Here is a 27,580-nt window from a genome sequence, read left to right on the forward strand (position 1 = left end):
ACCTCCCTGCCTCAGGCCCAAGCTGCATAGATGTCATCATGATGATGGTGTCAGGGCAAACAATGGGAGCTCCAGTGCCAAGAGTCATGCCCTACCCTCTTCTCCGTAAGGAGTCGCCTCCCCTGGAAAGCAGGAGGCCAGCGTCTCCCAGCCTTCAGGGAGAAAAAGTTACTTCCCAGCGTGAGGGGATGAACGCCCCTCCCCTTGCCCTGCTTTATTCCTTTGCTTCTATAAAGTGAAGCCCTTGGGGCCGGGCGCGGTGGCTCACGCCTGTAATCCTAGCACTTTGGGAGGCCGAGGCGGGTGGATTGCTCAAGGTCAGGAGTTCGAAACCAGCCTGAGCGAGACCCCGTCTCTACCAAAAATAGAAATAAATTAATTGACCAACTAAAAATATATATACAAAAAATTAGCCGGGCATGGTGGCGCATGCCTGTAGTCCCAGCTACTCGGAAGGCTGAGGCAGTAGGATCGCTGAGCCCAGGAGATTGAGGTTGCTGTGAGCCAGGCTGACACCACGGCACTCACTCTAGCCTGGGCAACAAAGTGAGACTCTGTCTCAAAAAAAAAAAAAAAAAAAAATAAAGTGAAGCCCTTGGGAGCCCCGGGAGCCTTGCCATCTCCTATCAAGACAGGCTGGGCCATATCAGGACCCAAGCGACTTCCTGATCATGCCACCACCTGTTACCTCTGCCCAGCACATCCATCCCTCCAGGCTCCCTGGTGAACTCCTACTCATCTTCCAAGGCCCAGCTCTTCTTGACCGTTGTAGTAGATTCAGTTCCCTCTCATCTGGGCTCGCCTCTACTATATGTAATAATGTGTTTGTTTTTCCACTCTGGAAACTTCCTGAGAGTAGAGGCCACGTCCCATTCACCTCTGTATCCACAGACCTGAGGGGAACAGTAGGCACTCGATATCTGCTGAACAAATTAATTTGTTTCCATTTAACGAGCTCATTAGGGCTCTATCTTCCCCATAATTAGGAAGCAGGAAGGTTCCTTTTTTCCTGTAACAGTCTTCCTTTGGGAGATGATGGCAGAAGCTCAGCCTTCGTGAGCAGAAGGCAATCCAACTAGCTTCCTGGGGCACACAGTTGCATTTAGAAGAAATAAAACAGGCATGCTCAAAGAGGTGCATTTAAACAAGACACTTGTGTATTAAAAACTTCACATTAAATATACATCATCATACAGTGTGTATGGAACTGGAAATTTACAGGACACCTTTTCAGCAGTAGGTGGCTGGTACGAAGTTTCTGGCAATAATACAAATAGCTCCAAGGAGGGTGGCAGAGAGGCTGAGGGCCACCTGTGTCCCAAGGGGGCCTGTGAACAGGTCCTACATGTAAGATTGTGGATCCTGCGGCTCCCTCTGGACAATTTGCCCAATTTGGTCTTTGCTGGTAACCGATTCTGGAAGGGCGATGGGACAGTTTGCTGGACAGCAGCCAGGACTCTTCATGGGCATCCACGGGCCAACGCCAAATGTCACATGCATTGTCCCCAGGGCCTGCAAGGGCAAATATACCCCTGGTCACTTGTCCTTGCCAGGCCCTTGGTCAGTGACATCACCCCTTTTGAGTCTTGATGAGTGGCTAGAACTTAGTGTTTAAAATCTTTGTAAAAGGGAGTCTCGGGTCCCAGGCCTGCTGCAGAAGCAGAGCCCCTGCTGGGGCTCCACTGGTTGACACAGGCCCTGGCAGGAAGCTGGAAGGACACCTCCTGCTCACACTCCGGCCACACCCCGAGGGGCTCTAGTCCACCGTGAGCCCAGCCTTCCCAAAGACTGAGAGCCTGTTCACCACTTTCCCAAGAAGGGCTGCTCTGCAAGCCTCTCTCCAGGACAGGATGGCAGCCTAGGCAGTTCTGACTTGGGACGTTGGGACTGACAGGCAGGTGGGCTCTTGTCCCTACAAAGCCTCTTTTCTTCCTGGGGCGCCATCATGTTTTTGGAGTCTGCCAAGGGGGCCCTTGACCCCTCAGTGCTCAAAGACAGAGCTGCTCAAGTGGCCAGGGCATTACAGCCAACAATGAAGCCAGCAGAGACGGCAAAGGAAGAAAGAACACAGCCCCGTGGCTCGGAGCAACGAGGCCGTGAGAGGCTGGGGCTGTGTCCTGAGACAAAACACTGAGGGTGAGATATTGTGTGGCAGGGAGCTTTTTTTTTCCCCCTCAAAGAAATCCAGCTCAATTTTTTCCCCCCATTAATTGGCAGCACATGAAAACAAAACAAAACCCAACACCAGTAACCTGAATGCGAGTGTTTCTGAAAGGGAAAAGCTGTTTCAATTGTTAGATGTCCAAGAAAACATGAATACACGCTGACAGAGGAAATGGTCACAATTAGAGGAAGAAGAGGGAGAGGTTCATAAAATTAAGGAAAAAAATTCTTTCTAGCAGCTCCCATCCTGTAGCTGGCTCCTCTGCCAGCCTCGAACCCTGTGGGGAGTTAGAGGTTGAACCTCCAGGGAAACTTCAGGAACATGAAGGCAGGGGCAGGAGGGAGGGTCCCAGGAATTTCTTACAAGAGCAAAGGCCAGGCCAGAGCACATAGCAGCCCCCCTTGCACTCAGACCACAGGCACAGACCTTTTCCTAGGAGAGCTTTGCTCTGGAAGATCCTCTCAGGAAAGGGCTGTGCGGCTCCAGTCCTGCCCAACCTGGCTGCGCCCCGTGGGCCAAATCTGAACTTGCTAGTGTGAAGCCTCCCCTCCTTCCTAACCCCGGGGCTGCCCCCACGTCCCCAACCTCTAACAGGCCTGCTTGGGACCCAGGTTCCTGTGGTACACTGGACAAGTGCCAGCTCCTCACTCATCTTCCCATTCACTTCCACCCCCTCCGAAATAAGGACAGCATGAATCACCCAGGGACTCGCTCCTCACTCCCTTGCCTGGAAGCATGTTTGGGAAAATGCAAACAGGCAAAGGGGCGGGATTGGCTTCTTCGGAGACTAGAAGCAGGCCACAGTCAATGTGGTGACACAAGGGGGCTGGGGCCTTCTGGACTGACAGGCAAGGCTCGGCAGGACAACCCAAGAGGCGGACCAGGCATTACAGATGGTTGCTAGGGACATGGCTGTGGCCACAAACGCTGAAATCCACGTAGGTCACCTACAGGACCTTTTAGTTCTGCTCTGCCCCCTCCTGACACGTGGCCTTGGCAACTCCTCTTCTTTCTTTGGGGCCTGGCTCGACATCTGAACAGGGAGCTTGAACCATGTTTAAAGACACAGCAGAGCTGAGTGTCGGGACCTGCTGGTGATGCCCAGCTCAGTCCCGCATGGCCTGCCACCAGCACTGGGGACGATGGTCCCCAACCTTCCAGTCCATTCCGACCAGCTGGGCAGACCGGATGCCGAGTGCTCAGCGGAGGCTCCCTGCACCTCCTTTGGTAGGTGGCAGCCACATCTGTCATGCTGCCAGGTGGGTGGGAAGGGCAGAACTGTGACTCAGCCTTATTCCGGTCTGCCCTGAATGTGTGACAGCCACAGTCCCCGCCCCGGTCGAGCGCAGGGGCGAGTTGGAGGTTGGGGGTGTGCGTGCAGGTGTTTATCTGTGTGGAAGCAGCGTGGATGACTGACAGGTCGGGATTCTGCCTTCTCCAAGAGCAGGGTGACAGTGAGGCCACACAGGCCCTATAAAGAGCATTGGCTATGGGGCCTGGTCAGTGGCCTGAGCTGTGTGACCTTGGGCATTGCTTTCCCTCTCTCGGCCTCCCTTTCCCGTGTTAAACAGAGGACTTGCCAGGCAGGAGGGAAAGCCTAGTTATAACCTGGATGCTCCTGACTGCATCCCCGGCTGGAGCTGAGAGTGCTCTGGCTGCACTTTCCTGCAGGGTGACTCCCCGGGGCAGAGAAAACCCCTCTGGCCGAGCAGTGCTCCTCCAGCTCCGTGTGGCCATGACTGTCTCAGCCCAGCTCCGGAGCGGACGGCCCTGCTGTCCAGAAGACGCCAAAGGCCCGAGCTGGGGCCTCTATCCCCTCCCCGCCTCTGGGCCTAGCACAGTCGCGAGTCCAGGAGACATACCTTGCTCTGGGGGTGAAACCAGCAGGCAAGCCCCTCGGAGACCCTCTGCAGTACACAAAAAAGGGGCCAAGACTATATATTAAATGACTGTTTTATTTACACACCCTATTCATAAATAATTAAATCCTCTTTTTGACTGCACGATTCCTCGAAGATCTAATGATTACACTGAATGACTAAAAGTAGATCAGCGTGTGTGACCATGTTTTCACACACACCCTCACACACACACATATACACACACACACACACACCAGCGGGGTGGACCCCTGGGGCCTCCTGGGCTCTCAAAGAGCCAACATTTGGCTCCCAGCACCACTGGGGCCCGTGGGAAAACCATGCCCCAAACCAGGTGTGAATTCGTGACAGCTGGAGAACAAAGAGATGCGACCCAGGGAGCTCCCACCGCCCACCCCTCGCCCACCCCTCGGAGCTGCTCTGCCTCTGGTCGTCCTGGGAGGCATCTCTTTGGATTGGCAAATATTTTAATTCACAGAAACTCAAGGAGGGTGGGGTGGGGTGGGGGCTGGGGCGGTGTGCTGGCTGTCCCTCTGTCTTTGTCCAGGCTTCCTCCAGCCCCCGTACGTGGTGACAGCATTCTCGAGACATGCAGTGGTGTGCTAGTACCATACACACGACACGAACTGGACATGGCCTGCACCGGCGGCTGGGCTGGTTGGCAGGGGCCTCCGATTCCTTGGGCTCTGCCACAGGGCAGGGTGGGGCTGGCCACTCACAGGGTCCGCACAGCCACAGGGTAGAGGAGGGACAAGTGCTCCGCTCCCTTGATGGGCAGCTTTCTGGTGGTGTAGTAGTGGATGACTTCCGGGACGCTGTCGAACGGGGGGCTGTTTTGACCCAGAACGTATTTCTCTTTGGTTTTGGCCAGTTTCATGTGCATAAAACCCTGGTTGCTCCTGTGAACAAAACAGAGGTCATTAGGATCTTTGGAATGGTGAAGGCCAAGGCTGCATGTTGCTGGGGCTGAGGGCAGAGTCTGTCCTGCATTCATACTCATTCTCTGGAGAACTGCTCCTCTGGCAGTGGGCAGGGCCAAGGCCCAATTCCTGCCAGGGTGCAAGGGCTCCCCAGCTGCTGGGACAGAAGGGACCCCAGCCACAAAGTAGCCGTGAGCTGCACCTCCCTAGGCCAAGACCCGAGGCTCAGGACCAGCTGAGATGTTGCTGCTCCCAAGAGCACTCCCAATTCCAGCATCCATCCGCCCAGGAACCAGCAGTAGCTACTGCCACAGGAGAGGCTTCTGACAGAGAGCTTCCTGGGGCTTCTTTGGGAAAACAAAACTCGACCTCTGTTCCTGTGACGGATGCAGATACCTGTTTAAGCCTTGTCTGGCAGGTGCAGAATGCATCATGTCCCCCGTGCCAAGCAAGGCAAATGCGCAAGGCAAGGGGTCATCACCCCCAGTTTAAGATGAGGAAACAGGGTGGCAGGTGAGCTGGTCTTCAAGACTAGGAAACCCACTGGGAAGGGGCCACCCAGCAAGGAACCACATCTCCCAGCCTCCCCTGCACCCAGTTAGCCATGTGACCAGTTTTAGCCAATGGATGTGGGCAGACGTGTGCTCTTTCCCAGCCTGCCCCAGGTAGGCACCCACACCCCCAAGGCCCAGCCTGTGTTTCCTCTGCCTGGCAGTCTTCCAGGCTCCCACAGGCAGAGCTCCCTCCTTCCCCGGACCACGCCAAGGACACTCGTGCCTTCCTGAACTGTAATTACTTAGCTACCCTCTCGGTTCCTGAGAGCGCCACGGAGCAGGGCCCAGTCTCTGCCCACCATGCCTGGCTCGGGCTCCTCGGAGATCAGAGCAGAGCCCGTGTGCCCCCCGCTCCTTGCAGCCTGCCCTGCATCAGCTGTGGACAGTGAACGCCATGGTCCTCCCGCCAGCACTTGCTTGGCCCCAGCGGACCTCTCCTAGCTCTTGCCCAGGGCTCCAGCCACACTGGATCACTCACCCCCACCGCCTGCCTCTGTCCCGGCCGCCTCCCCTGCCCACTCCGCTCCGAGACTGGCCTTCTGTGATCAAACTGTGATTCCGCCGCCACACGTGCGCATGCCTTAGTTTCCAAAGCACAGCACAACGTACTCAAGGTCTGCCGCAGAGCTAGAAAGCTGGAGTTTCTGACCGACCTCTTGCCACCACCTCCAGGGCCACCCTCCAGGAGATCCCTCCCCAGCCCCATCCAAGCTCCGAGTGGACACACAAGGTTGGTGACCTTTCTGCTCAAGCTCCTCTTCTGGCTTCTGCTGCCCCTGAGGGCACCAGAGGGCTTGGACACATCTCTTCCAGCCAGGACTGGGCTCCCCAAGCCCACCAGCACCCACTCTATCAATACCTTCATTTGGGCCCCTGGACCGTTTTCAAAGGGACAGAACAAATGCTTAATGAAGTGCGGGCTCTGAGCAATACATCTGCTCGGAATAATGTATTTAGAGATGTCACCCTCGGCTTAACGGAAATTGCTGGGAGAGCAATTACATTTCAAGAGAGAATAATTCCTGTAAAGAATTGAAATTTAAATCAAGATTTTCAAAGGCTGGAAATGTTCTAATTACAGAGCCTGTGGCAAGTTCTGCTCCTCAGTGAAGGGTCATTTCATTGGAGGATTGCCTCAACGCGTCTAAGGAAGAGGCACACTTGCTCAGGCTGTTAGAAAGAAAACGGTGTGCATTAAATGAAAAATGCACGACCCCGTTTGGGCTAAGACTCACCTACCCACCACGTTGAAAAGACCATGACTCTGGCAGCTTGGAGGGGACTGCCTGCCTAAATGCAGTGCCGAGCTGCACGGCCAAGCAGCAGCAGGAAGAGTTTAAAAGCTCAACGCTGCCTGGAGAAGGGGTGTGCATAGGCGAGAGAAGTCAGGGCTGCAGGTGCCAGTGACGCCCAGGCAGGGAGGAGGGTGTGACCAAGGCCACGTCATTTCCCTGTGCATGTGCCAAGCAGGGTGATGTTTTGGGGTGCCAGACCATCGGGCTCTGTGATTCGCACAGATCTGCAGCTGGGGAGCAAAGCGGAGGAGGTGTAAGACGGGTCACAGCTGCCGCGGGGCTGCGTCTGGCTGCCACAGTGCTGAGGGCGTGCAGGCATGACGCACCGGCCAGGCGGTTCCACTTTCACACTGGTTTGTTCTCATACCACCCATCCAGTAGGGGAAGTGGGCAGTGATGGTGGCAATGTTCTGACAGAGCCAGAGGTAAAGGCTAAGCCCTGCTGTTCCCAGGCCGTGGGCTCGGAATGGCCACCAGGTATTAAAAATTATGGACAGCAAGGTGCAGCAGCTGTCAGCCACCTCCTTACAGCCCTCTAACTCTCCAAGCCTGCCATTTATTCCTACGACACACTCCTGTTTCACCCATCCAAGCACTCATTAGTTTATCTCCCTGAGCCAGGCTGTGCTGCCTGGGCAGGCAGGTCACAAAGCTCAGAGACCAAGGCAGAGCTGGGACCAGAGCTAGGGCCCCATGAATGCCCAGCATGTGGCCTGACCACTCCTAGGCAGACACAGAAAGGCTCACACACTGAGCTTCAAGCTCACTGAGGCTCAAGCACTGTGGTTCCCTGGCCCCAAGCCATCCTTGTACCTTGCTGGACTCTGTCCCCACCCCCACTAGATCCCAGGGAGGCTAACTAGATGGCTTCTGATGGCTTCCAGCCCTGGATCCTGGACTCCTCATGTACAATCATAATCTGCTGCCTAGCCCAGAGGGCTTCCTGCAGGAAGGGGTCTGGAGACAGCTTCACATCATCCCTCTACTGCTGCCCCAACCCCAAGTCCTGTCTCACTGGGGCATCAGCCAGGACTGCCTTTATGTGCCAGGCCCTGTGTCCTTGAGCACTGAGGTGCAGACAAGGGACGTAACTGGCCCAAGGTCACACAGCAACCAGCAACAGCAGGTGCCTAGAGCTGGTGCTCCTGACCTCAGCACTCCCCAGACCCCGGAGAGGGCCCCACTTAACCCTCAGTGTTCCACGTGAGGCCAAGCAGGGTGGCGGGCGAGGGGCATCAGACCCTGAGCAAATGTGTCCCCCCACGCTGAGCCTCTGTCTCCAAGACACAGCGCCCACTACACAGGGCTCATGGCAGGTCAGAGACAGCGGAGGGGCTGGGAGTTGAAGGCCACATGCAGCCCACGCACAAGGGGCCCTCCCAGGACCGGGATTGGTATAATCTGTCCGGGGGAACCCCAGCCTCGGAGGCAGGGTGGTGACCTCACCACAATGGGCCCACGACTACCTGCCAATCCTCAACCAGAGCAAAGGTCAGGCGACACCTTGTGCACACACTCCTGGAGATGTGTGTGATAGTTTATCCTGATTGGCCACAAGGTCCCCATGAGTGAGATGCCACCTAACAACAGCTGAAGATTTAAAAATGACTGCCAGGTGGCTTCAACGACTCCCACCTCCATGTGAAAGGAGATGGCAGCATGAGGAGGGGAAAAATGAAACCCCTGGAGGACAGAGGGGTCATTAGACAAGGAGTATGCACGGGTGCCACGGCTGCTCCACACAGGATGTCTGCAGAGCTCTCCTCTATTCCCTTGGGGTAGGTACCCCGGGGGAAACTGAGGCCAGAGGGCACACCACCCTGGACAAGGCACACAGCAAGGCAGGCTGCAGGTGCAGCCAGAGGCCTTGCATCCAGAACCAGGCAAGCCCAGCTCAGCTCAGGGCCATTCCTCCTGTCCCCCTCCTCGAGGCAGCAGTGGCTGCTGCGGCACTGGCTCCATCCGTGTGCCGGGAGGCGTCGCCCCGGCGAGCTCCAACAGGCTGCAGCCCACGACAGCGGTGGCCCCACTCCCGCCCCGCTTCCACATCAGCTCCATCTCCTTTGATAGGACATCGTGTGAGAGCAAAGTCACAATTAGGGGTGTCTCTGGTGGGTGACCTGTCTAATGAGTCTTGTAGGGCTGGCGGAGCCGGGGGTGCCGGAGCTGTCACGGGCACTCAGATCGCTCATTATCATCACAAAAAGCACCTCCTCATCATCGGGATTATCAAACGTGCCTGGCGCGCTGGGCCTAATAACAGGCCCCACCTCGCCTCGTAATCACAGGCTTTAATAAAACATTACTCAGCCCGCAGCTGCCGGCCGCGGAGCAGGGTGCGAGGCCTCACCTCTTGCTTTTAGACCTAATTGCTTGATGCATATTTCATGAAGAATCCTGAGTAATAGTTATGTTAAATCGCTTCTTTTCATGATGAAATGACTTAAAAATACTTGCATATAATATTTATGAGGGAGAAGGAAGGAAATTGCCCTTTGGGACCGACATATAGGACCCAGTTATAGGATCCAGACACAGGGGATTTGGGGCTCACCTTAGCCTGACAAGTATTTGGGGAGCTGCTCTCTTGAGCCAGATATCTCCAGAACACGGTTCCTCAGCTCAGACCTGTCCCTGGCCCCCCACTGCCAATACACACGTGACAACACCCAGTCCTTTGCAAGCCCCTGCTGGGCACCAGGCACAGAGCTGAGCTGTTGTCTCATATTATCTCATTTAAACTGACCTGCAACTTTGCTAAATTGGTCTCACTGTCATTGTTTACAGATGGGGAAACTGAGGCATGGGAGGGTTGTGTGCCTTGTCTCATGGGACATGGTGGGCAAAGATCTGAGCCTATGTTGGTTGGCTGGACTCTGAAGCCTGCACTCTTTTCTTAGCCTGGCATTCAGGGTCCCCAAGCTACCCCTGCAGACTGGTCTTGCTCTGCTCGGCTACTCAAGCCTATGGACCCAGGTGTCCAGGTGGGTCTTTGGACTCTTTCTGCTCAAGATGTGGCTCCCATGCAACCTGGTGAGATCCTGAGCTCAGGAACCCTGACCCTCTGGATCCACTGCACGTGTCTGGCACACACAGCTGGGGCCCTCTGCCACGCAGTCCCCATCCACCCGTCAGTCACTGAGTCAGGGTCAGCCCAGAGCCAGGGAAATGCGCCCTCCCCTCCAGACTGTAAGCTCCTCAGGGCAGGCTTTTGCTACCCCACCCTGTCCCCCCTGCCCTGAGTCAGCAAGGACTGGCAGCGTGGGATCAGCGAGGGGCAGCACACAGGCACTTCGAGAAGGTCATTCCTGCAAGGAGGGTCCAAAGGCACATGCCTTTCCAATCAGGAAGTTTCACCCAAGGGAGGCCACAGGGAAGAATGGCTCAGACCCCGTCTTTCCTTAGGATTTCAAAAGAAATCATTCCTGGGGCCACTGAGCCGCCTAGAGCCCTCTGCCTAGGCCTAAACAAAACACAAACGTCAGACAACCAAAACCACATTCTCCTGGCTGAGCCGCTCCCCACTCTGGGGCCCTAAGGGACTGCGTCTTTTCTTCTTACTTCTGCAAAGATTCCCAGGCCAAATCAGTGGAAGGAGAGAAAGAAGGAGCTTGTGAATTTAAAGTGCACTCAACAACATGTTACAGGGAGGGGGCCATCACAGGTCCCCACCCTCCATGAGCAGGGTGCTCATGCTCTGGGTTCCGGAAGCACAGACTTGTCCTTGGCATGGGGAGCTCCACCCCACGGGTGTGCACTTGTTGCAGTTGGGGTGAGGCAGACACGGGAGTTTGTGCTGAATCAGTGGGGAGCCAGGCCCGGATGTAATGCTCACCTGCTGTGGCCATGGGCGAGCAAGCCAGCCTGCAGGGTGACCATGGCGAGGCACCTCCTCAGGCCTGCCAAACAGGTAGTTCCTGCCATAACCCACTCCCAGGGTGGCAGTGAGGTGTCTCGAGAGCAACGGCTGCCTGAGTGGGAACCTCTGCTCCCTCCTGCATTCTCTTCGACCTCCAGGGAGGTGGGACAATTTGCTGGGTCTGTCTCTACAGAACCCCCCACCCCACCCTGGGTGCAGCCACTCCACAGCGACAGGGAGTGCCCGCAGGGGCGCGAGCTCCGCCAGGCGGCATGAGGCGCAGCGTCACCACCAGTCCTACCCTCCGTGCAACCCTGCTGCCGGGAGCTTCACGTACAGCCTCACAGCCACCCGAGAGATGGTCTCCAGTTTACAGGTGGGGGACGGAGTCAGAGGGTGCGACTGACTGCCTGGGGCTATGCAGCCACCGAGGGCAGAGGTGAGACTGAACACAGGTCCCCTGAACTCACGACAGGGCCTGAGGAGCTGACGGCCTGCCGCATGCAAGCATCCTACTCCATTTCCCCTCAACACACCGCGGGACAAAGCGAGGTGGACATGGGCCCCCCTGAGGAGGTAGCTAGGCCGAGGTTACAGCACAGCACCCCGCAGGGAGTGAGGCCCTAAGGTCCTAGGGAAAGCAAAGAATCCCAAACGCACGGGCAGCACAGCCATGTCCCGGACCTGGGCTGCCTCTCCACACACACCTCCCCAACGCTGTGAGACATGTCACTTCAAAGTGAACATTTAAATGGTGCACCTCTGCAGTCCCATTACTCACCAGAACCCAGGCAGACCCTACCCACACAGCCTGCTTGGCCTCTGGTGTGGCCAGGAGGACCTTAAATGCTCTTTTGGTCCATGACTGGGCCAACCTGAGGCTTCACAAAGCAGCTGGGAGAGCCGGCACTGTGTGCAAAACACCCGCTGCACACACAGAAGACCAAGGGCGGAGGGAGAAGCAACTCGCCCTGTCACGGCTGGAGCACAGCAGGGCTTCCCGAGCCACAGAACCAGGGCGTGAGTCCCTCTCTCTGGGTGACAAGGTCCTCCTGCTGTGTCAGGCATGGGGCAGGGGCACAGAGGCCCCTTCAGCCGAATGTTCTAGGAGTCTAGGGAGCTGGGTCACGGGCTTATGAGCCACCACCTGCCTCCTGCCACCACTTTCCACAGCAGCCTTCACAGTGACAGGCCACACACACACACGCCAAGCTATCGTGAACGAACCTCTAAATGCTAACGCTGCCGAGCCAAGCGACTTGATTTACAACCAAATAATTAGACTTTCAAAAATGCATCAGCAGTTATTAGCCTTCCTGAGACGCCCAGGCATTTCTCAAGCTCTAAGTTGGTGGCCCAGGGTGAAGGCCTTCACACACACACGGAATCTGCCAAATGGCTTGACTCTAAAGCTCCAGGCTTGCATTTGAACCAATATTTTCAGAAAGAAAAGGAAAATCCAACAATTCCTATCAAAATCCCAATGTCATTCTTCATAGAAATAGGAGAAAAAAACTCTAAAATTTGTATAGAGCCATAAAAAGACCCCTGAGCCTTTCTTCTGGCTTGATGGCTCCTGCCTATAATCCTAGCACTTTGGGAGGCCAAAGTGGGAGGACTGCATGAGGCCAGGAGTTCAAGCCCAGCTTGAGTAAGAGCGAGAACCTGTGTCTACAAAAAATAGAAAAATTAACCAAGCGTGGAGGCACATGTCTGTAGCCCTGGCTACTCAGGAGGCTGAGGCAGGAGGATTACTTGAGCCTAGGAGTTTGAGGTTGCAGTGAGCCAAGATGACACCACTGCACTCTGGCCAGGGTGACAGAGCAAAACTTGGTCTCAAAAAAAAAAAGACCCCTGAGTAGCCAAAAAGTTGAAGGCATCATACTTCCTCCTTAAAAATTATATTACAAAGCTATAATAATCAAAACAGCATGGTACTGGCATAAAACACACATAGACCAATGGGACAGAACAGAGAGCCCAGAAACAAATCCAAACATAGATGGTCAACTAACTTTTGACAAGGGCACCAAAAATGGGGAAAGGGGAAGGGACAGTCTCTTCAATAAGTGGTGCTGAGAAAACTGGATTTCCAGACACAAAAAAATGAAATTGAACTCGTATCTTCTATGTTACACAAAAATCAACTCAAAATGGATAAAAGACCTAAATATAAGAATAGAAACTACAAAACCCCTAGAAGAGAACACAGAGGAAAGTTCCTGGACACTGGCCATGGCAATGATTAACTGGATGTCACACCAAAAGCTCAGTCCATAAAAACAAACAATAAATAAATGGGACTTACCCAAGCTTCTTCACAGCAAATGAAACAATTAACAAACAAAACAGATTGGGGAAAAAAAAATTTGCAAACGATGTATCTTATAAGAGGTTAATATCTAAAATGTATGAAGAACTCATACAACTCAACAGCAGAAAAACAAATAATCTGATTTAAAAATTGGGCATAAAACCTCAATAGACATTTCTCCAAAGACACGGAGACACCCAACAGGTGATGAAAAGGTGCTCTACGTCATTACCCCTGTGAGCCATCTCCTCACACCCTCTAGGATGGCTATGATCAAAAAGCCGAATAACAATCGCTGGCCAGATGTGGGTCAGAGACACACAGCAGCAGATAGGTAGGCGAGCAAGTCTAGAGATCCAGTTGTACAACGCGAGGGCTGCACGTAATAAAATTCGACTGCATTTGGGATTCGTGTTAAATGAGTAGATTTTAGCTGCTCTTGCCAAAAAAACGGAGAACCACGTGAGACGATGGATATGTTCATTTGATTCACTATAGTAAAATTTTTACTATCTGTATGTATCCTATAATATCACATTTTATACCTTAATTATACACAATAACATTTATTTGAAAAAAGAAGAAAATCCAGAGGGACCTTTAAAACTGCAAGTTAAAGCAGATCCATCTGCTCGGCGGCTCTGCATCTAAACCGAGGGTGGTTTTTCCTCCCCTGAAGTTCACCTGTGAGCCATCCTGACTGCCTGGCCCTTTGCAAATCATGTGAAAGATAGTGGGTCCCTGTGGAAAAACCCCACTCCTTGGGAGTGTGGGCCTCACTCTTGTCATCTGTGAAGTGGGGAAGAGTGTGCAGTGTTCCCTAAAGGCCACTGAGACCAAGAGAGAAGACCTCTGCACGGCTTCTGCCCTTTCAGGCCTTGGTTTCCCCATTTGTACAATGAAGAGACAGGACTAGATGATCCCTGAGGTCCCACCCACCTCTAAACCTTTGTTTTGTTTTGTTTTGTTTTTGAGACAGAGTCTGTTGCCTGGGCTAGAGTGCTACAGCGTCAGCTTAGCTCACAGCAACCTCCAACTCCTGGGGGCTCAAGAGATCCTCCTGCCTCAGCCTCCCGAGTAGCTGGGAGTACAGGCATGCGCCACCATGCCCGGTTAATTTTTTCTATATAATTTTAGTTGTCCAGCTAATTTCTTTCTTTTTTTTAGTAGAGACGGGGTCTCGCTCTTGCTCAGGCTGGTCTCAAACTCTTGACCTCAAGCGATCCTTCCACCTCAGCCTCCCAGAGTGCTAGGATTACAGGCATGAGCCACCACGCCTGGTCCTCTAAACCTTTGCAGCCTGGCACACAGGGGATGCTCAACCTCATGAGGAGGGAAGGACTGTTCAGACATTAAATGAAAGGACTCACCTTCACCACAGGCTCCTCTAGAACCCCTGAGCCAGAAGAGTGCAGGTTTCTCAAAAATAGTTTCTTCCAATGTGCCCCAGAATGTGCACAAGTACCAGAGACTTGCTGGCCTGCAGTTCCCTGGGCCTCTCTTGAACCAAAACCTGCTTTAAACATGCTGAGATTCGGACACATGTTCAAGTTTGAGAACCACCATTCTAGTTCCATCTGATGATGGAAACCCCTTTGTAATAGTCATAACATTGAGTGTCCAGCTTTGTTGCTTACTACCAGCAGCAGGGAGCTCACTTCCCACCAAGACAACCCCTTTCAAACTTAGAGGGCTCTGCCCACAAGAAAGTTCTTCCACACCCTGAGCTGAAAAATGACTAACTACAGCTCACTAACGGCTGCCCCAGCTCTGAGCTCTGGTTCCTGCAAGCCAAGCCTGCTCCTCCTGCCCAGGGAAGGCCCCTCACAGGCAGGAGCAAACCTGAGCTGCCCACATGGTGGGTGCGACTGAACAAGTGTCCCTGGTGCGTCTGTCCAGCTTGGCCATCCGCCCTGCTGTCTGGACACAACTGTGCTGTTAATGTGGACACCCCTGTGCCTACGCCGAACTCCTTGTTGGGGTCTGCTGACCTCCCGAGCCCCAAAGGACAGGAGCTATTGACATGCAACTGTCAGCAGGTACAGACAACACTCGCCTTGCGACCAAACCCAAAGGGGCATGGGTCCAAGAACATTAAGCAGCAAGGCCCATTGGCTTTGGCCACACTTGGAAGATTTAGAAATGTAATTTTCAAAGGTCACTGTCAGCTCTTAGTAGTCTGGGCTCCGGAGGGCAAATCCTCCCGCGTTAGACATTCATTCTGGCAGCTTCTTGACAATCTCTTTCCACAGGGTGGAGAATTTTCTCAAAATTAAATCTCCAGCTCTTTGCTCCCTAATGAAATTGACTTCTGCCTTGATACACAACAAAGCTTTCATTTTATTATTTGGCCAGGGTTTGACCACATTAATTACAGTTTTTTTTCCCCAGCATGGCTGCAAGTAATTGAGTTCCAAAAAGTTACTATCAGAACTGATTGCTTTTTAAAACCGTAGCTCTCGCAAAAATAAAATAGTCAACCCCAGGCCTTTCACAGATGTTGTTTTTGGTTAAGACTGAAGAATTCAGGACAAGAAAATATATTTTCCTAGCCTGAAAATCTGAACTCAGTGTGGGGTTGTGCTGATATTTGGAGACCCTGAGTCTAATTTCAGGGCCCAGATCACACCACCTCATGCATTTGCTGCCTCTGGTTTTACCAGTGCCGGGTCTAAATCATGTACTGGTCCAAGATTTTAATCATTACTATTGGCATTTTTCCTGCGCTGAGGACACTCTGCAGAAGCCTGCTCAAATCAATTCCTATACCAGAGACTGCAAAAAGCCTGCCTGGCACCGGGTAAATGGGTTTTGCTCGGGGAGGCTACGTTCAGCGTCTGTGGGGCACACACTTTAGTGCCAGGAGCAAATGCTGGGCACACTGCTTGCTCTTTGGTAAGATGGGAGGTGGTAGGGAATTGAGGAAAGGACACAGGGCTGGGAAAGCAAAGTGCTGGTGTGGCCACAGGGAAGCCCCTCACGTCTCTGAGCCCTTTTCCTGGAGAGGTAAGTGAGGTTACTGTGGGGAGCTGGAGAGAGCTGACCGGGACCTTCAGAGTTTACAAAGCACGTCCCTGACCACAATCTCATTTATGCTTCACCACAATCCTGGGATATAGGGACCATTACTGTCCCTACTGTACAGGTGCAGAAACTGAGGTCACACAGATAATAAGAATCAAGATCTGGCCGGGCGCGGTGGCTCACACCTGTAATCCTAGCACTTTGGGAGGCCGAGGCGGGCGGATTGCTCAAGGTCAGGAGTTCGAAACCAGCCTGAGCGAGACCCCGTCTCTACCAAAAATAGAAATAAATTAATTGACCAACTAAAAATATATATACAAAAAATTAGCCGGGCATGGTGGCGCATGCCTGTAGTCCCAGCTACTCGGGAGGCTGAGGCAGTAGGATCGCTGAGCCCCGGAGATTGAGGTTGCTGTGAGCCAGGCTGACGCCACGGCACTCACTCTAGCCTGGGCAACAAAGTGAGACTCTGTCTCAAAAAAAAAAAAAAAAAAAAAAAGAATCAAGATCTGAACCAGGGAGGGGTTCTGGCTCTAGGCGGTGCACCTTCTCAGCCATGGCGCTGTATGGTCTCTCTCTACCGATCCAGTTAAAGTACCCGAATAAAAGCGCAAGACAGGTGAGACCAGAACCAGGTTTCCTAACTCTATAGCCAATGAGCTTCTTGCTCTGCCTCATTAAAAACAACAAAACAAACAAAAAAGGGATTTTTATATAAAAAAAGATTCATTGTTGAAAATCTAGAAAACACAAATAATCAAAAAGACGACAAAAACCACTTGCCCTTTCACCACCCACATACTGTTAATCACAATCTGGCACAGGGCCTTCCTGTGTTTCCCCGACACGAGCATTTGTGTGTGTGATGGACGATTACAGACTGGGCTGGTTTTATAACCTGACTTCATTACAACCATGGGCTCATTTTGAACGCTGTGATTATTTTCCTCCTGATGATCATCTCCAAATGCTCCCTGAGAACCTATTATATGCCAGGCGTTCTGGTGGTGCTGAGATGGAAAGACACATTCCCAAAGGAGCTCTCAGCCACAAGCTACCAAGCAGATGCCAAATCATGTCAGACCATGACCCCGAGGGTCAAGGTCAGCGGCCTTCGCTGTCAGAGGGCAGATTTAGGAAGCAGGGTTCCTGGGGTTATGCACCCTAGTTTTAATGTGGAAACTAAAACTGGGTGACATTTTACAACATAGAGAGGGGTCTCATCACCTCCAAGGGAAAAACGAACAGCTCAGCCACCCGAGCCAAGGTGGGAAGACAGGGAGAGGGACACTGCTGGGGCCTATCCTCCAATCCCAAACCTAAACATCCTTGTACCTTGCCGTTCCTTCTTCAGTAAATTACTTCCCCGGTTTTCTCCTCTCCAAAATCTTAATTATCCTGCGAGGGCCTGCTCAACAGCCACCTCCTCCAGGAAGCCTTCCAAGATGCTCCCAGATCTATTTCCTTCCTCACTCACTCAATTCTCTGCCATACTGCTGTTCATCACAGTGCTCGCCTACCACCTCATCTCCTTGTCTAGACTGTGAGCTTATGGTCTGATGTGTCTTTGTCTCCCCCCGTCATCGAAAGCCCCGGTGCATGGCAGGAATCCAGCAGTGCCAGCCACGCTGCTGACTTGTCTGCGAGCCCTGCCCTGAGTGTTTGTGCTGACAATGTGGCAGGCTGATCCCAAAGCTGCCTGGGACTATAAGCAGCATGTCGATTTTAAAAAGGAAATAACAAAAAATAAAATAAAAAAATAGTTCTAATTAAAGCATTTCTAATAAGTGGGCTTTGCCAAACCCCATTGTTTCTGATATTCCTCCTGGGTGAAATGATCTTAAAAAAGAGACAAAGGAAAGCAGAGCGTTATTAAAAGTGGCAGAGAACACCCCAGGCTGGAAGGAGGATAGTGGGCCGGCGCGAGACACCGCGGCCTGGGCACCGGGCGGCCCCGGCTCCTGCAGCGGGCCAGGGAGCAGCGAGTGTGCCACACGCAGCAGAACATGGCTTCACGGCTTTCGCATTTCACCTGTGGGAGTGGAGACGAGGGCTATGAAACTGACATCTGATTTTATAGATCTGCCTCAAATACTGGGAACGTTTGCAGAGAAAATAGGGGAAGAAAATACAGTGCTTATGGGGCCCAGAAGGGTAGGAACCCTGAAATGGCAGCTGGGACATCTGTGGGACTCTGCCAGCAACTGGCTGAGAGACCTCAGGAAGGTCTTTTTCCTGTCCCGTTCCTCAGTTTCCCTCATCTGAAAAAGCTAGGGTATTGGCCTGGGTGATGCAAGTCCCTTCTGGCTCTAACTGCCCAGAGGTCTGGGGAACCGCCAAACCCTGCACTTGACCTTCGGATCTCACTGTGTGAAGGTGGTTGCCTCAGGCCCTGCCAGATGCCTCTACCTAGGTGGGGGTCACTCATATTTTCTCTGGGGCCCGAATGATCTGGCCCAGCTGAAGGCAAAATAAAACCCCGCATCACACTGTTTCCTGCAGTCGGGACAGCGTCTCTGCAAAGGACCCCGCTGCATCTGTACAGCCCTCAGAGCTTATGAGCACTTCCACCGCGTCCCCAGCCTCGGGGCTGAGAGGATCAGGGACGGGAAGTGACTTGCTGCTGACCTTCCGGCTGGAGGAAGTGGTGGGGTTCAGGCTCGGGTCCCCAGCTCCCACTGCGCACCGTGTCCCTTCCACTGACGGCAGATGCAAGGCCTGTGGCTGTCCTCGCTGCCTGTCCCTGCATCGTCCCACGTGCCTTCCTCCAAGTCCCCAACAACCCATTCCCAGATGGCTTTCGCAAAAATATCGGTAAATAAATCACATTAACAAGATGTTAGAAATGTGATCGGAAAGCAGTGTTTTTCTCATTTGGAGAGACCACCCAGTGCCTCCACAGGCAGCTGTCCGGGGCACGAGAGGTTTCCTGGAGACGCACGGGCAGTTGGAATGCCTCCGCGGCAGCCCCGCCGCGCAGGCCGATTTATGAGTGCTGATATGAGACAATTAAAAACTGGCTGGAAATGTAATCGGGACACTCAGATGCTGGCGAGGACCCGGGAGCTCTCGGGGAACGAGGGCAATGCTGCGTGCCTGGCTCCGAGGGGAGACGGAGCAGATCCTGGAGGGAACCCAGCCTGTCGATGGGACTGTCTGGCACTGCCAGGCCGGGTGGGTGCTGTGGACCGTGGACCACAGACGGCAGAGGCAGAAAGAGCACGCATGGGCCCCTCTTGCCTTGGGGTTTTGGGCAGCAGTGGGACGAGGGAAGCTGAATTAGAGGCCGTGTGTTTTCCTGGGTCTTTTCCAGGTCCATGTTGCTGCCGCAGAACCACCACCCACCCAGCTGCTCAGAAATCTGGATGTGGCCCTTGAATTCTCACTCTTCCTTCCCCTCTGTCAAGTCCCCCACGACAGGCTTCTCCTTTCCTACCCACCGCCCGGTCCTTACTCCTGATCCAGCACACCAGGCCAGACGGGGGCCCACGAAAACCTTTCTCGCCAGCTACGGAGGCCACCGCTGGCCCTTCTGAGCTAGCCTCCCGCTCTCGGCCACCAGGTGCTGGGGGGATGGGGGACGGGGAGAAATGGAGAACTTCCTAGGTTAGCCGCGGCAAATGGCCAAGAGGGTCCGAGAAAGAACAGTGGCCTGGGAGTCTGGCATATCCCGCCTCGTCCCTCCTCGGCAACACAGCCACTCACAGGCTTCTAAAGTTCTATGCGCCTCGGCTTCCTCCTCTGTGAAGTGACAGCAAGGAGTTGTGCGTCTTCACCAGCTGAACCCAGAGAAGGAACCAGACTCCCCCAGCTGGGTCCCACGAGCTGACAGCACTAGAGCCAGCCACGATCAACCCCTCTGTTCTCGGGCTCCCACAGCTGGGGGAAGGCGGGGCTTGGGTCGCCGGGCCTCGTGTCACCACTGCCTGTGGAAAGGTGCCAGAGAAAGGCCTGGCAAGGGGCTCGTGGCCCCAGGTCCCGCTCAGAAAACCCAGCGTAGGTCTTGGGCTGCACTGTCCAGAGACCGCCTGGACCCTGGCTGGGCTTCTCAGACGCCGCTGGAGAGGAAGGTGGGTATTTCTGCTCAGAGACCCCACAGGGCAGGAAGGCAGCACTGGGCTGTGTTAAAATCCCAGCTCTTCACTCACTCGCTCTGACGTAATGTGAATGCGTTTCTGTATCTGTAAAAATGAAGGTGACAATTCCCGTCCTCACTATGTGCTATTACGGGGGGAAGCTGGATGTTCCTAAACGCCCGTTCCCATGCTGGGAGCCTGGACACGCATCACCTCACACGTCTCGGGGCAGGGTCACACCTGTTTCGCTGGAGACGAAACCACAGGCTCAGAGAACAGCAGAACTCAAACCGGGGTTTGCCTGGGCCCCCAGAAAGGAGGGTGTGTATCAGGGTGACTGGTCTGGGGCCCACGGTTAGTTGGAGGTGGAGCCAGGATTTGAACTCGGTCTCCTGGGCACGAGCCCAGGGCTTTTTCTATGCTCCCTACGGCTTCAGAATAGCCAAAGCGCCACGCGTGGACTCAAGGAGGTGCCGTTTTAATGATGAGGGCGGCGTCCCTGGAAATATTTTACCACCAGCAGGGCACATTTTCTCAGCAATTTTGAATAAAGGGAAATGTCATCTAATATTCCTCACAGTGTCCTCTCAACGGTGCGTCCTTTCATCCTGCGAGGCATCTGCACGTTCTAAAGTTCACTGTTCTCGTTTAGTCCCCTGCAAAGAGCATCTGAGGAGTCTGTTTTGCCTACAGCAGCAGCTCCTAATTGTGGCGATTCCTTTAAACCTTTCAGAAGGAGAAAGTGTGAGGCACACTAATTGAGCAGAAAGTTCATTTTTCCTCCATCAGCCTGGAGAAGACATGCAAGGCTCCGTGTGGTGGGAGCAAAGCGGCAGACACATCACCCCTCCCTGCCCACACGCGCCTCTCTGTCTCAGGCCGACTCAAATGCTGCTTGGAAACAGGGACTTCTGGGAAAGCTGGAAAGCAGGCGAACTTCTTCCTCTCCCTGGGCCTCAGTTTCCCCACTTGTGCCGGGTATTGGAGCAGAAGGTCTAAAAGGTCTCTTTCTACCTCCTAAATCCCAAGATTTCTGCTCAGTGTACTCTCGAAGCTACTGCCCTGGCTTGCTGCAGACATGCTCCCCATGAGATGACGGGAGAACAGACTGAGCTCTGGTGGAAAGGAATACTTGATTTATAATGTCTGACGACTTCGCAAGAGAGCTGGAAGGATGGCAGGATGGTGAGGAGGACAAAAGGATGCCTGTTGAGATGGTCATCATCTCCAGCTACTGATGGAGTTGGGAGATCAGAGAAGCTAAGTAACCTGTCCAAGGTCACACTGCCAGGTTCTGACTGTAGCTCTGTGGGATTCTCTCGGATTTTCTCTAGTTGCAGCCACATGAACTCTAAAACCCCAACACCATAAAGGGGGGTGGACAAGGGCGTAGACAGAGATTTCTAAGTTCAACCCAGACTACCTATAATGCTCTGGGCCACATCAAGCTCAACAACCTGTGGCTCTCCACAGTCTCTATTGAAGATAGTTGAGCTGCCACCGACTGGGCAATAACTATATCTGGACGCATGCTAAGCAGCTCGCATATTGTCAATTCATTAATACCCACATGAAACTCATTTTATGGAGGAGGAAATTGAGGCTCAAAGATGCTAAATCCCTTTGCTCAAGACCACCCTTCCTAGCATGTGGCAGAGCCGGGTTTCAAGAGCCCCAGACAGACTGATCCAAAGCCGGCATCCTCCCTGCTGTTAGAGCTCCCTCTATCCTGGGGGGCTGGCAGGTAAAGAGGAGGGCAGGATGTTGATGATGGGGTGTACTAGAAATGGTGGACTAGAAAGTAGGAAGCTTTCTCCCCACCTGAGCTGCTGCCCCTGGGTGGACGGCTCCTTGCTGCCCCATGGCCAGGCCACATGACCCCACCTCTCTCTTCTGCATTCCTCCCCCTCAAACCCACCTGGCAGCCGGGAGAGGCCAGGACCCCAGGGCTCCTGTGGTCCCAGCTGGCAGTGTGGGGGCCCGAGGCAAGCATCAGCTATGCCCCGAGCTGCACACACTGCCCTCCCTGAAGTTTTGCCCCTGGGAGGTTTTGGCATCCCCTTGGGGGCTGGGCAGGGGAACAGGGCGACTGACGACTGAAAGCCGGGCATTCTCGCTGCAGCCTTGCAGGGACTGCCCTGGTGGTCACGCATGGGAGCAGGCAGCAACCAAGGAGCTAAGTGTCTGCAGCCTTGGCTGTTGATCCTACAGGGGCTGCTCAGGCGGCAGAGGGAAGTGAAGTCTGCGCTCCCTGCTGACAGACGAAGGGCACACAGCCTTCCCTCACCCCCCGCCCCTCCCCACCTGCAAACCTTTATTATTTCTTGCTCCTGGCTGTCAGCAGCAACAAACTAAGATTAATCACTTGCCTGCCTAGACCCAGACGTGCCTACTGTTTGAAAACTCTCTTTTTCCCTATATTAATCAATGAGGGGAGAGACAAAAGAAAAACAACCCTAACTGCAATGCACCCCCAGCTCTTCCTGGCCCCATACACCCACCCAGCCTCCACTGGAGCCCGGGAGGCACTTCAGGGTGAAGACCGAGTACCCAGCGGTCAGCGCAAACCTGGCCACTCCAGGCAGGATACAAAGCGATGCCATTATGCAATCTGAAGGACAGGAGGCTCATTCTTGATAACTGTCCCGCCCTCCCTGGAGGAGATGGGGCCTTCTCTCCCTGCCTGGACCGAGAGGAAAGTGGTGTAATCATGAGCCCTTAAACTGGAAGCAAGTTTCCATATCAGACACCAGACCCTCATTTTACAGATGCAAGTGGAGAAGACACTTGGCCAAGTCACCTGGCGTAGCAGAGACAGCCTGGACTCACTCACAGCACTCTGTTCGCCTGCTGCTTCCACGGCAACTGCTAAAGGCTCTGGAGAAGCCAGGCAGAGCAGAGATCGGCACACGCTGTGCACCTGCTGTGCACCAGCGGTTCCCTGCCAAGCCTTACCTCCTGCCTTCGCACCCTGCTTTGCAGGGGACTCTCCGGGAGGCCAAGGGCCTTGGCCAGCATCACGTGGTGGTAAGAGCTGGAGCCAGGGCTTGGATCCAGCTACCCGGCTGCAGGGCCCGTGCCTTTTTTCCAGCCCTTGCAAAGTGCTGCCCTGGTCTCCCCGGATGCCCACTCACATGCTGCCCTCCTCCCAGCCTCCTCCGCAAGGCCCTGGCCGGCTCAGGAGGCACATGTGGGGGTACAGGGGGCTCCTGGGGACAGAGGGAGGTGGAAGCTGTGTCCCCTCCTTGACAATACTCATGGTGCTCCCTGGGTCACTAAGGTTCTAGAATAAACATGGGCCTCCTGCAGGCAGAACCTGCCCTACAGGACCAGAGACCCCAGCACCCATCTTGCCACCCCTAGCTGCAAACCCTTGTCTTTGAAGTCCTGTTTCCTTCATCTTGTCCAGAGTCCTGTGCAAAAACTCACAAAACCAGAACTCATGAGGGTCATTCACAGTCCAAAGTGCCTGAAGAACCCTTTTAATGAGATTTTTCAAGACTTTTCATCCCTTTCCTCCACTGCCTGCCTTTCCAGAGACAGGAAACTGTGTTAAGAGTTTGATATTTTCTTGTGACTTTCTAAGGCTCAACCCTCTGCTTCCCAAGGCTGGAGTGAGTGTGCTCTGGGGCCAGTGGGGCAGCAGCCAAGGGGGAGCCTGAGGATGTGCTGCCCTGGCAAGGGGGATGGAGATGGGGAAGGGGGGTTCTGCAGGCGGGAGAGGGAAGAGAAGTGTTCAGAGGCAATTAGGCAGGATCACTGAAGCCGGGTGGGGGCCTCTGCCATGGAGGAGGCTTTGAGATGCAGAGGTGGGGTGTGCAGGAAGCCTGGGGGAGGGACAGATGGGTGGCAGCTTCGACCAGTCCAGGCATCTGTCTGATCCCCACAGTGCGAAGCAGTTGCCATCTCTATGGTCAGTGTGGTCAAATGCTAGCTGAGCAGCCTTAGATTAATTGCGAATCCCCTTGGGGTGGGGGGTCTCAGTTTCCCCACCCATAAAGCAGGGAGATTGCACCAGATGGACCTTCTGACTGTGTGAGCTTGGGAAGGGGTGGGAAGTCTGACGGCCCCCACTCCAGTCTATATGCCTTGGCAGGTCATTCAGCTTCCTCTGCTCTAAGATGAGGAAGAGGATGGCACTCTCTGCCTGAGAGCAGGACTTCTGTGATTGGAACTAGCACGTCAGCAGCCCCAATACCGGGCACTGCCTCTCAACTCTTCTGGAAGGAGCCTGAGACCTGCCGAGGTGCTTCTGCACCTGCCCGGGGAACACCCACCTTCTAGAAGAGCTCCAGTGCAGCCTTCTCGCCGCAGCTCCCCCGACCCTCCGTGCAGAGCTGCTTGCGAGGGGATGGGCACAGGCTGAACTGGCCAGACTGTGAGCCCCTGCAGCCTGGCCTGGCTGTGCTCCCCTTGGTGGTTTCTCTGGTGCCCAGTGCATGCTACAGGGGTCTCTGGCAAGTATTCTGCTGAGGGAAGGACAGAGGGGGCAGAGGGCCCTGTCCTCTGAAGCTAGACTCCCCCAGATCCTTTCTCCATCCTAGAACACCCTCATGGCAAAACCCGAGGCTTGCATGAGAATGGCCAGAGGCAGAGAACCTGCATAGCTGGAATTCCCACGTCAATCTGCACCAGCTCCTGACTGTGTCAGAAATGCCTTCCCCACCCTGCCCCCACCAGGCAGGCCCTGAGTACCAGAGGGATCAGCACCTCACTTGGGCTGGCAAAGCTGGTGCTTGCCCAAGCGGCCAGGACACTCAGTGCCAGGGAGTTGCTCCCTGGCCAGCAGCTGTACTACTAATCGGGAATGGGGGCTGCTCTGGAAGCAAGGCCCTCGCTCAGGAACAGCCAGGCCTGGTACGGGTGTTCTGTCCCTTCCTCCTCTGTGATCCTATCAGTCCTTTCATGGAGGTCCCTTTGGGCCAAGCCCACAATCACGGGGACTCCAGGAGGAACGAGATTCACTGTGGAACTCAGACACTGACAGGGAGGGTGGCAGAGTGACAACCCAGCACTACCAAGGTCCCAGAGCACCAAGAAAGCCTGGGGCCGGTGACATGCGAGTCCCATTGCTGATGCCACCTGCTTCCTTTACCTCTCACAGAGCACCATTCACCTTGACGCCAGCGGGGTGGAGATCAGGCAGCACCGCTCATAGGGACTGGGTTGCGAGGTTATTGCTGGGCAGTGATGGGTGGGGGCTGGGGTTCAGTGGGAGGCAGGGCTACGGCCCCGTCAGCACGCCCCGCCCTGTGCAGCCTCCCCCTGGCTGCGCCCTCTCCCTAATCCAATTACAGCCCCCAGCCTTGGCGCCTCAGCCCAGCCAATGTTTAGCTTATTGAATTTTCCTCGCTGCCATAACAGACCTGATTCTTTAAGCCATCAGGTCTGACACCGATGATGAAGCACGAGACGCCAGCAGCCTGCATTTTGTCTGTCCTGAGCGCCCTCCCATCCTCCCTGGCCCGGTGGAAGTCCATCCACATCTCGGAGAGTCCTGGAGAGATGTGTGGTCCCTGCCATGGACTCTGCACACCCTCCCTTCCCTGGTGGACTCCCAGAGCCTCTGCCCTGGGCCTGCCGCCCTCTGGACTCCACAGGGTGTCACCATCCCCCACCCAGGGCAGAGCCCAGCAGGCTGGGTGGGGTCAGTCCTGAGCAGAGAGCACAGGCCCATCTCACCCTTCTTGGCTGCACGGATACCGCAGTCTAACATGGCCAGCATGTCCCAGGGGTCCCTGGACAGCCGTGACCCAGCAGGCCTGCTCTCTGTCACGTGACCTCTAATAATATTGAGTGGGATAGAGGTGAAGCCAGGCAGAGGGCTTCACTGCTCCTGGGGCTCTGTGCTGGCTGAAGTGCCTGAGTTTATACCCCAATTATGTCACTAACTCTCTATGTGTCCTTGGGAAATCTCTCCTTTCTCTGGCCTCGGTTTTCCTAGCTGTAAAATGGGCTTACACAACCTCTTGGGTCCCATCCAGCCATAGCACTGAATAATGAGCCAACCAACCAAAAAACCCTTTTCCTATTTCTGGGCCTGCCCAACTTGACAGCAATGCCTCGTGGGTGGGAAAGACCGGACAGTTTACAAAGCAGCCGCAGGTGACACCACCCGCAGGTTCTTCCTGCTGTTCCTCCCCAACCCCATGAGACACACAGAAACCAGACCTGCCCAAACAGCGACCTAGAGCGTAAGGAAAGGGTTGCTCTGGCAGCGGCAGTGTGGCCCGTGGAGAGTCAAACGGCCGGTCACGGGTCCTGGCCCCGCCACTTCAGCCAGTCATATCCCGCCGTGAGCCTCGGTTTCCCCACGCAAGGGCACCGAGAGGGACCATGCTAAGTGCTCGTGGCACATGTGGCACATATTCCTTGTTAGCTAACGCAGGGCCTGGGAAGGCCCCTCCTCTTCTGGGAGGGCAGCGACGGCAAACACAGAAACTCCTCTGTGTCCCAGGAGAGCGAGATCGAATTGAAAGACCGAGGCTTGAAATAACTCGTGCTGGCAAGTCTCCCGGGGGACACTGGCGGGTCTCCCCGCCACAGACACAGCGGCCGCGGGGGCCGGGGGCGGTACTCACTTCAGGGAGAGGGAGTAGTCGTGCTTGCTGGTCTGGCTGTTCCGGACGAGGTAGCTGCACTCCTTGCAGAGTCGCAGCAGGTTCTCGGCGTCCCCCCTGCTGATGGCTCCGTGATACCATCTGGGGACAGAGCACAGAGCGGTCAGAGCCCGGCTCGGACGGGGCTTCCCACAGCCCTGCCGCCCGGCCCTGCGAGGGCCCCCGTGACCGGCAGCCGTGCGTCCCTGCGTTCATTCAGTGGGCACCTGCCGACTGCCAGATCCTGCCAGAGAATGGAGGACAGAGCCCCATCTCCCTCCTCGGGAAGCTCACGTTCCAGTGCAGGGAGACGGGCCACAGACGCTCTGTGGTCACACTGTGTGTCGCATGGTGTGGCGACAGGTGCCACGGACAAGAAATGGCACAGGCCACACTGCGGGGGCTGGGGGGGACTGCTATGTCAGCCAGGGAAGCCTGTGGGCAGAGTGACACTTCGGTACAGACCACAGCAGGCCAGGGAGGAAGCCACGAGGGGAGAAAACTGGACGAGAGCTTCCCTGGCAGGAGGAGAGTGGCAAAGGCCATGGCCGGGGACAGGAGGCTGCCGGAGTGTTCTAGAACTAGGAGTGAGGCAGCAAGTGGGAGAGGTGGGCTGGGCCGGGCCTTTGAGCCACATGGAAGCCATCAGAGGGTGGGGGCGGGAGGCCACGCTGACTCCAACACGTGCAGGGAAGTGAGGCGGGCAGGCGGCCACTCCACGCTCCTCGGGAGGCGGTGGCCCCGGCCTGCTTGGGCACCCGACGTGGCCGCTCTTGGACACCACGCACACCTGGGGGGAGCGGCAGAATCCGAAGGGAGGGTGTGGTGCCGAGGGCACGACTAAGGCCCCCGACCACAGGAGGACATGGGAACCCGATTTTCATGAATGGAAAAG

The 27,580-nt window shown here is 54.8% G+C and overlaps 1 protein-coding gene across 1 annotated transcript in view; it reads right to left on the reverse strand.

The window, feature by feature from the left end:
* Positions 1–4,099: 4,099 nt before the first annotated feature.
* SHB (SH2 domain containing adaptor protein B) overlaps positions 4,100–27,580 on the reverse strand; it is a 134,512-nt gene continuing 111,031 nt past the window's right edge. The window contains exons 5-6 of the mRNA XM_012769056.3: positions 26,668–26,787; positions 4,100–4,943 (exon numbers count right to left, since the gene is read on the reverse strand). Coding sequence (XP_012624510.2) covers positions 4,760–4,943; positions 26,668–26,787 — 304 coding nt within the window. The 3' untranslated portion in view covers positions 4,100–4,759. The remainder of the gene's footprint in view (positions 4,944–26,667; positions 26,788–27,580) is intronic.

The sequence above is a fragment of the Microcebus murinus genome, chromosome 12 (genome assembly GCF_040939455.1).
Source record: "Microcebus murinus isolate Inina chromosome 12, M.murinus_Inina_mat1.0, whole genome shotgun sequence".
NCBI lineage: Eukaryota > Metazoa > Chordata > Mammalia > Primates > Cheirogaleidae > Microcebus > Microcebus murinus.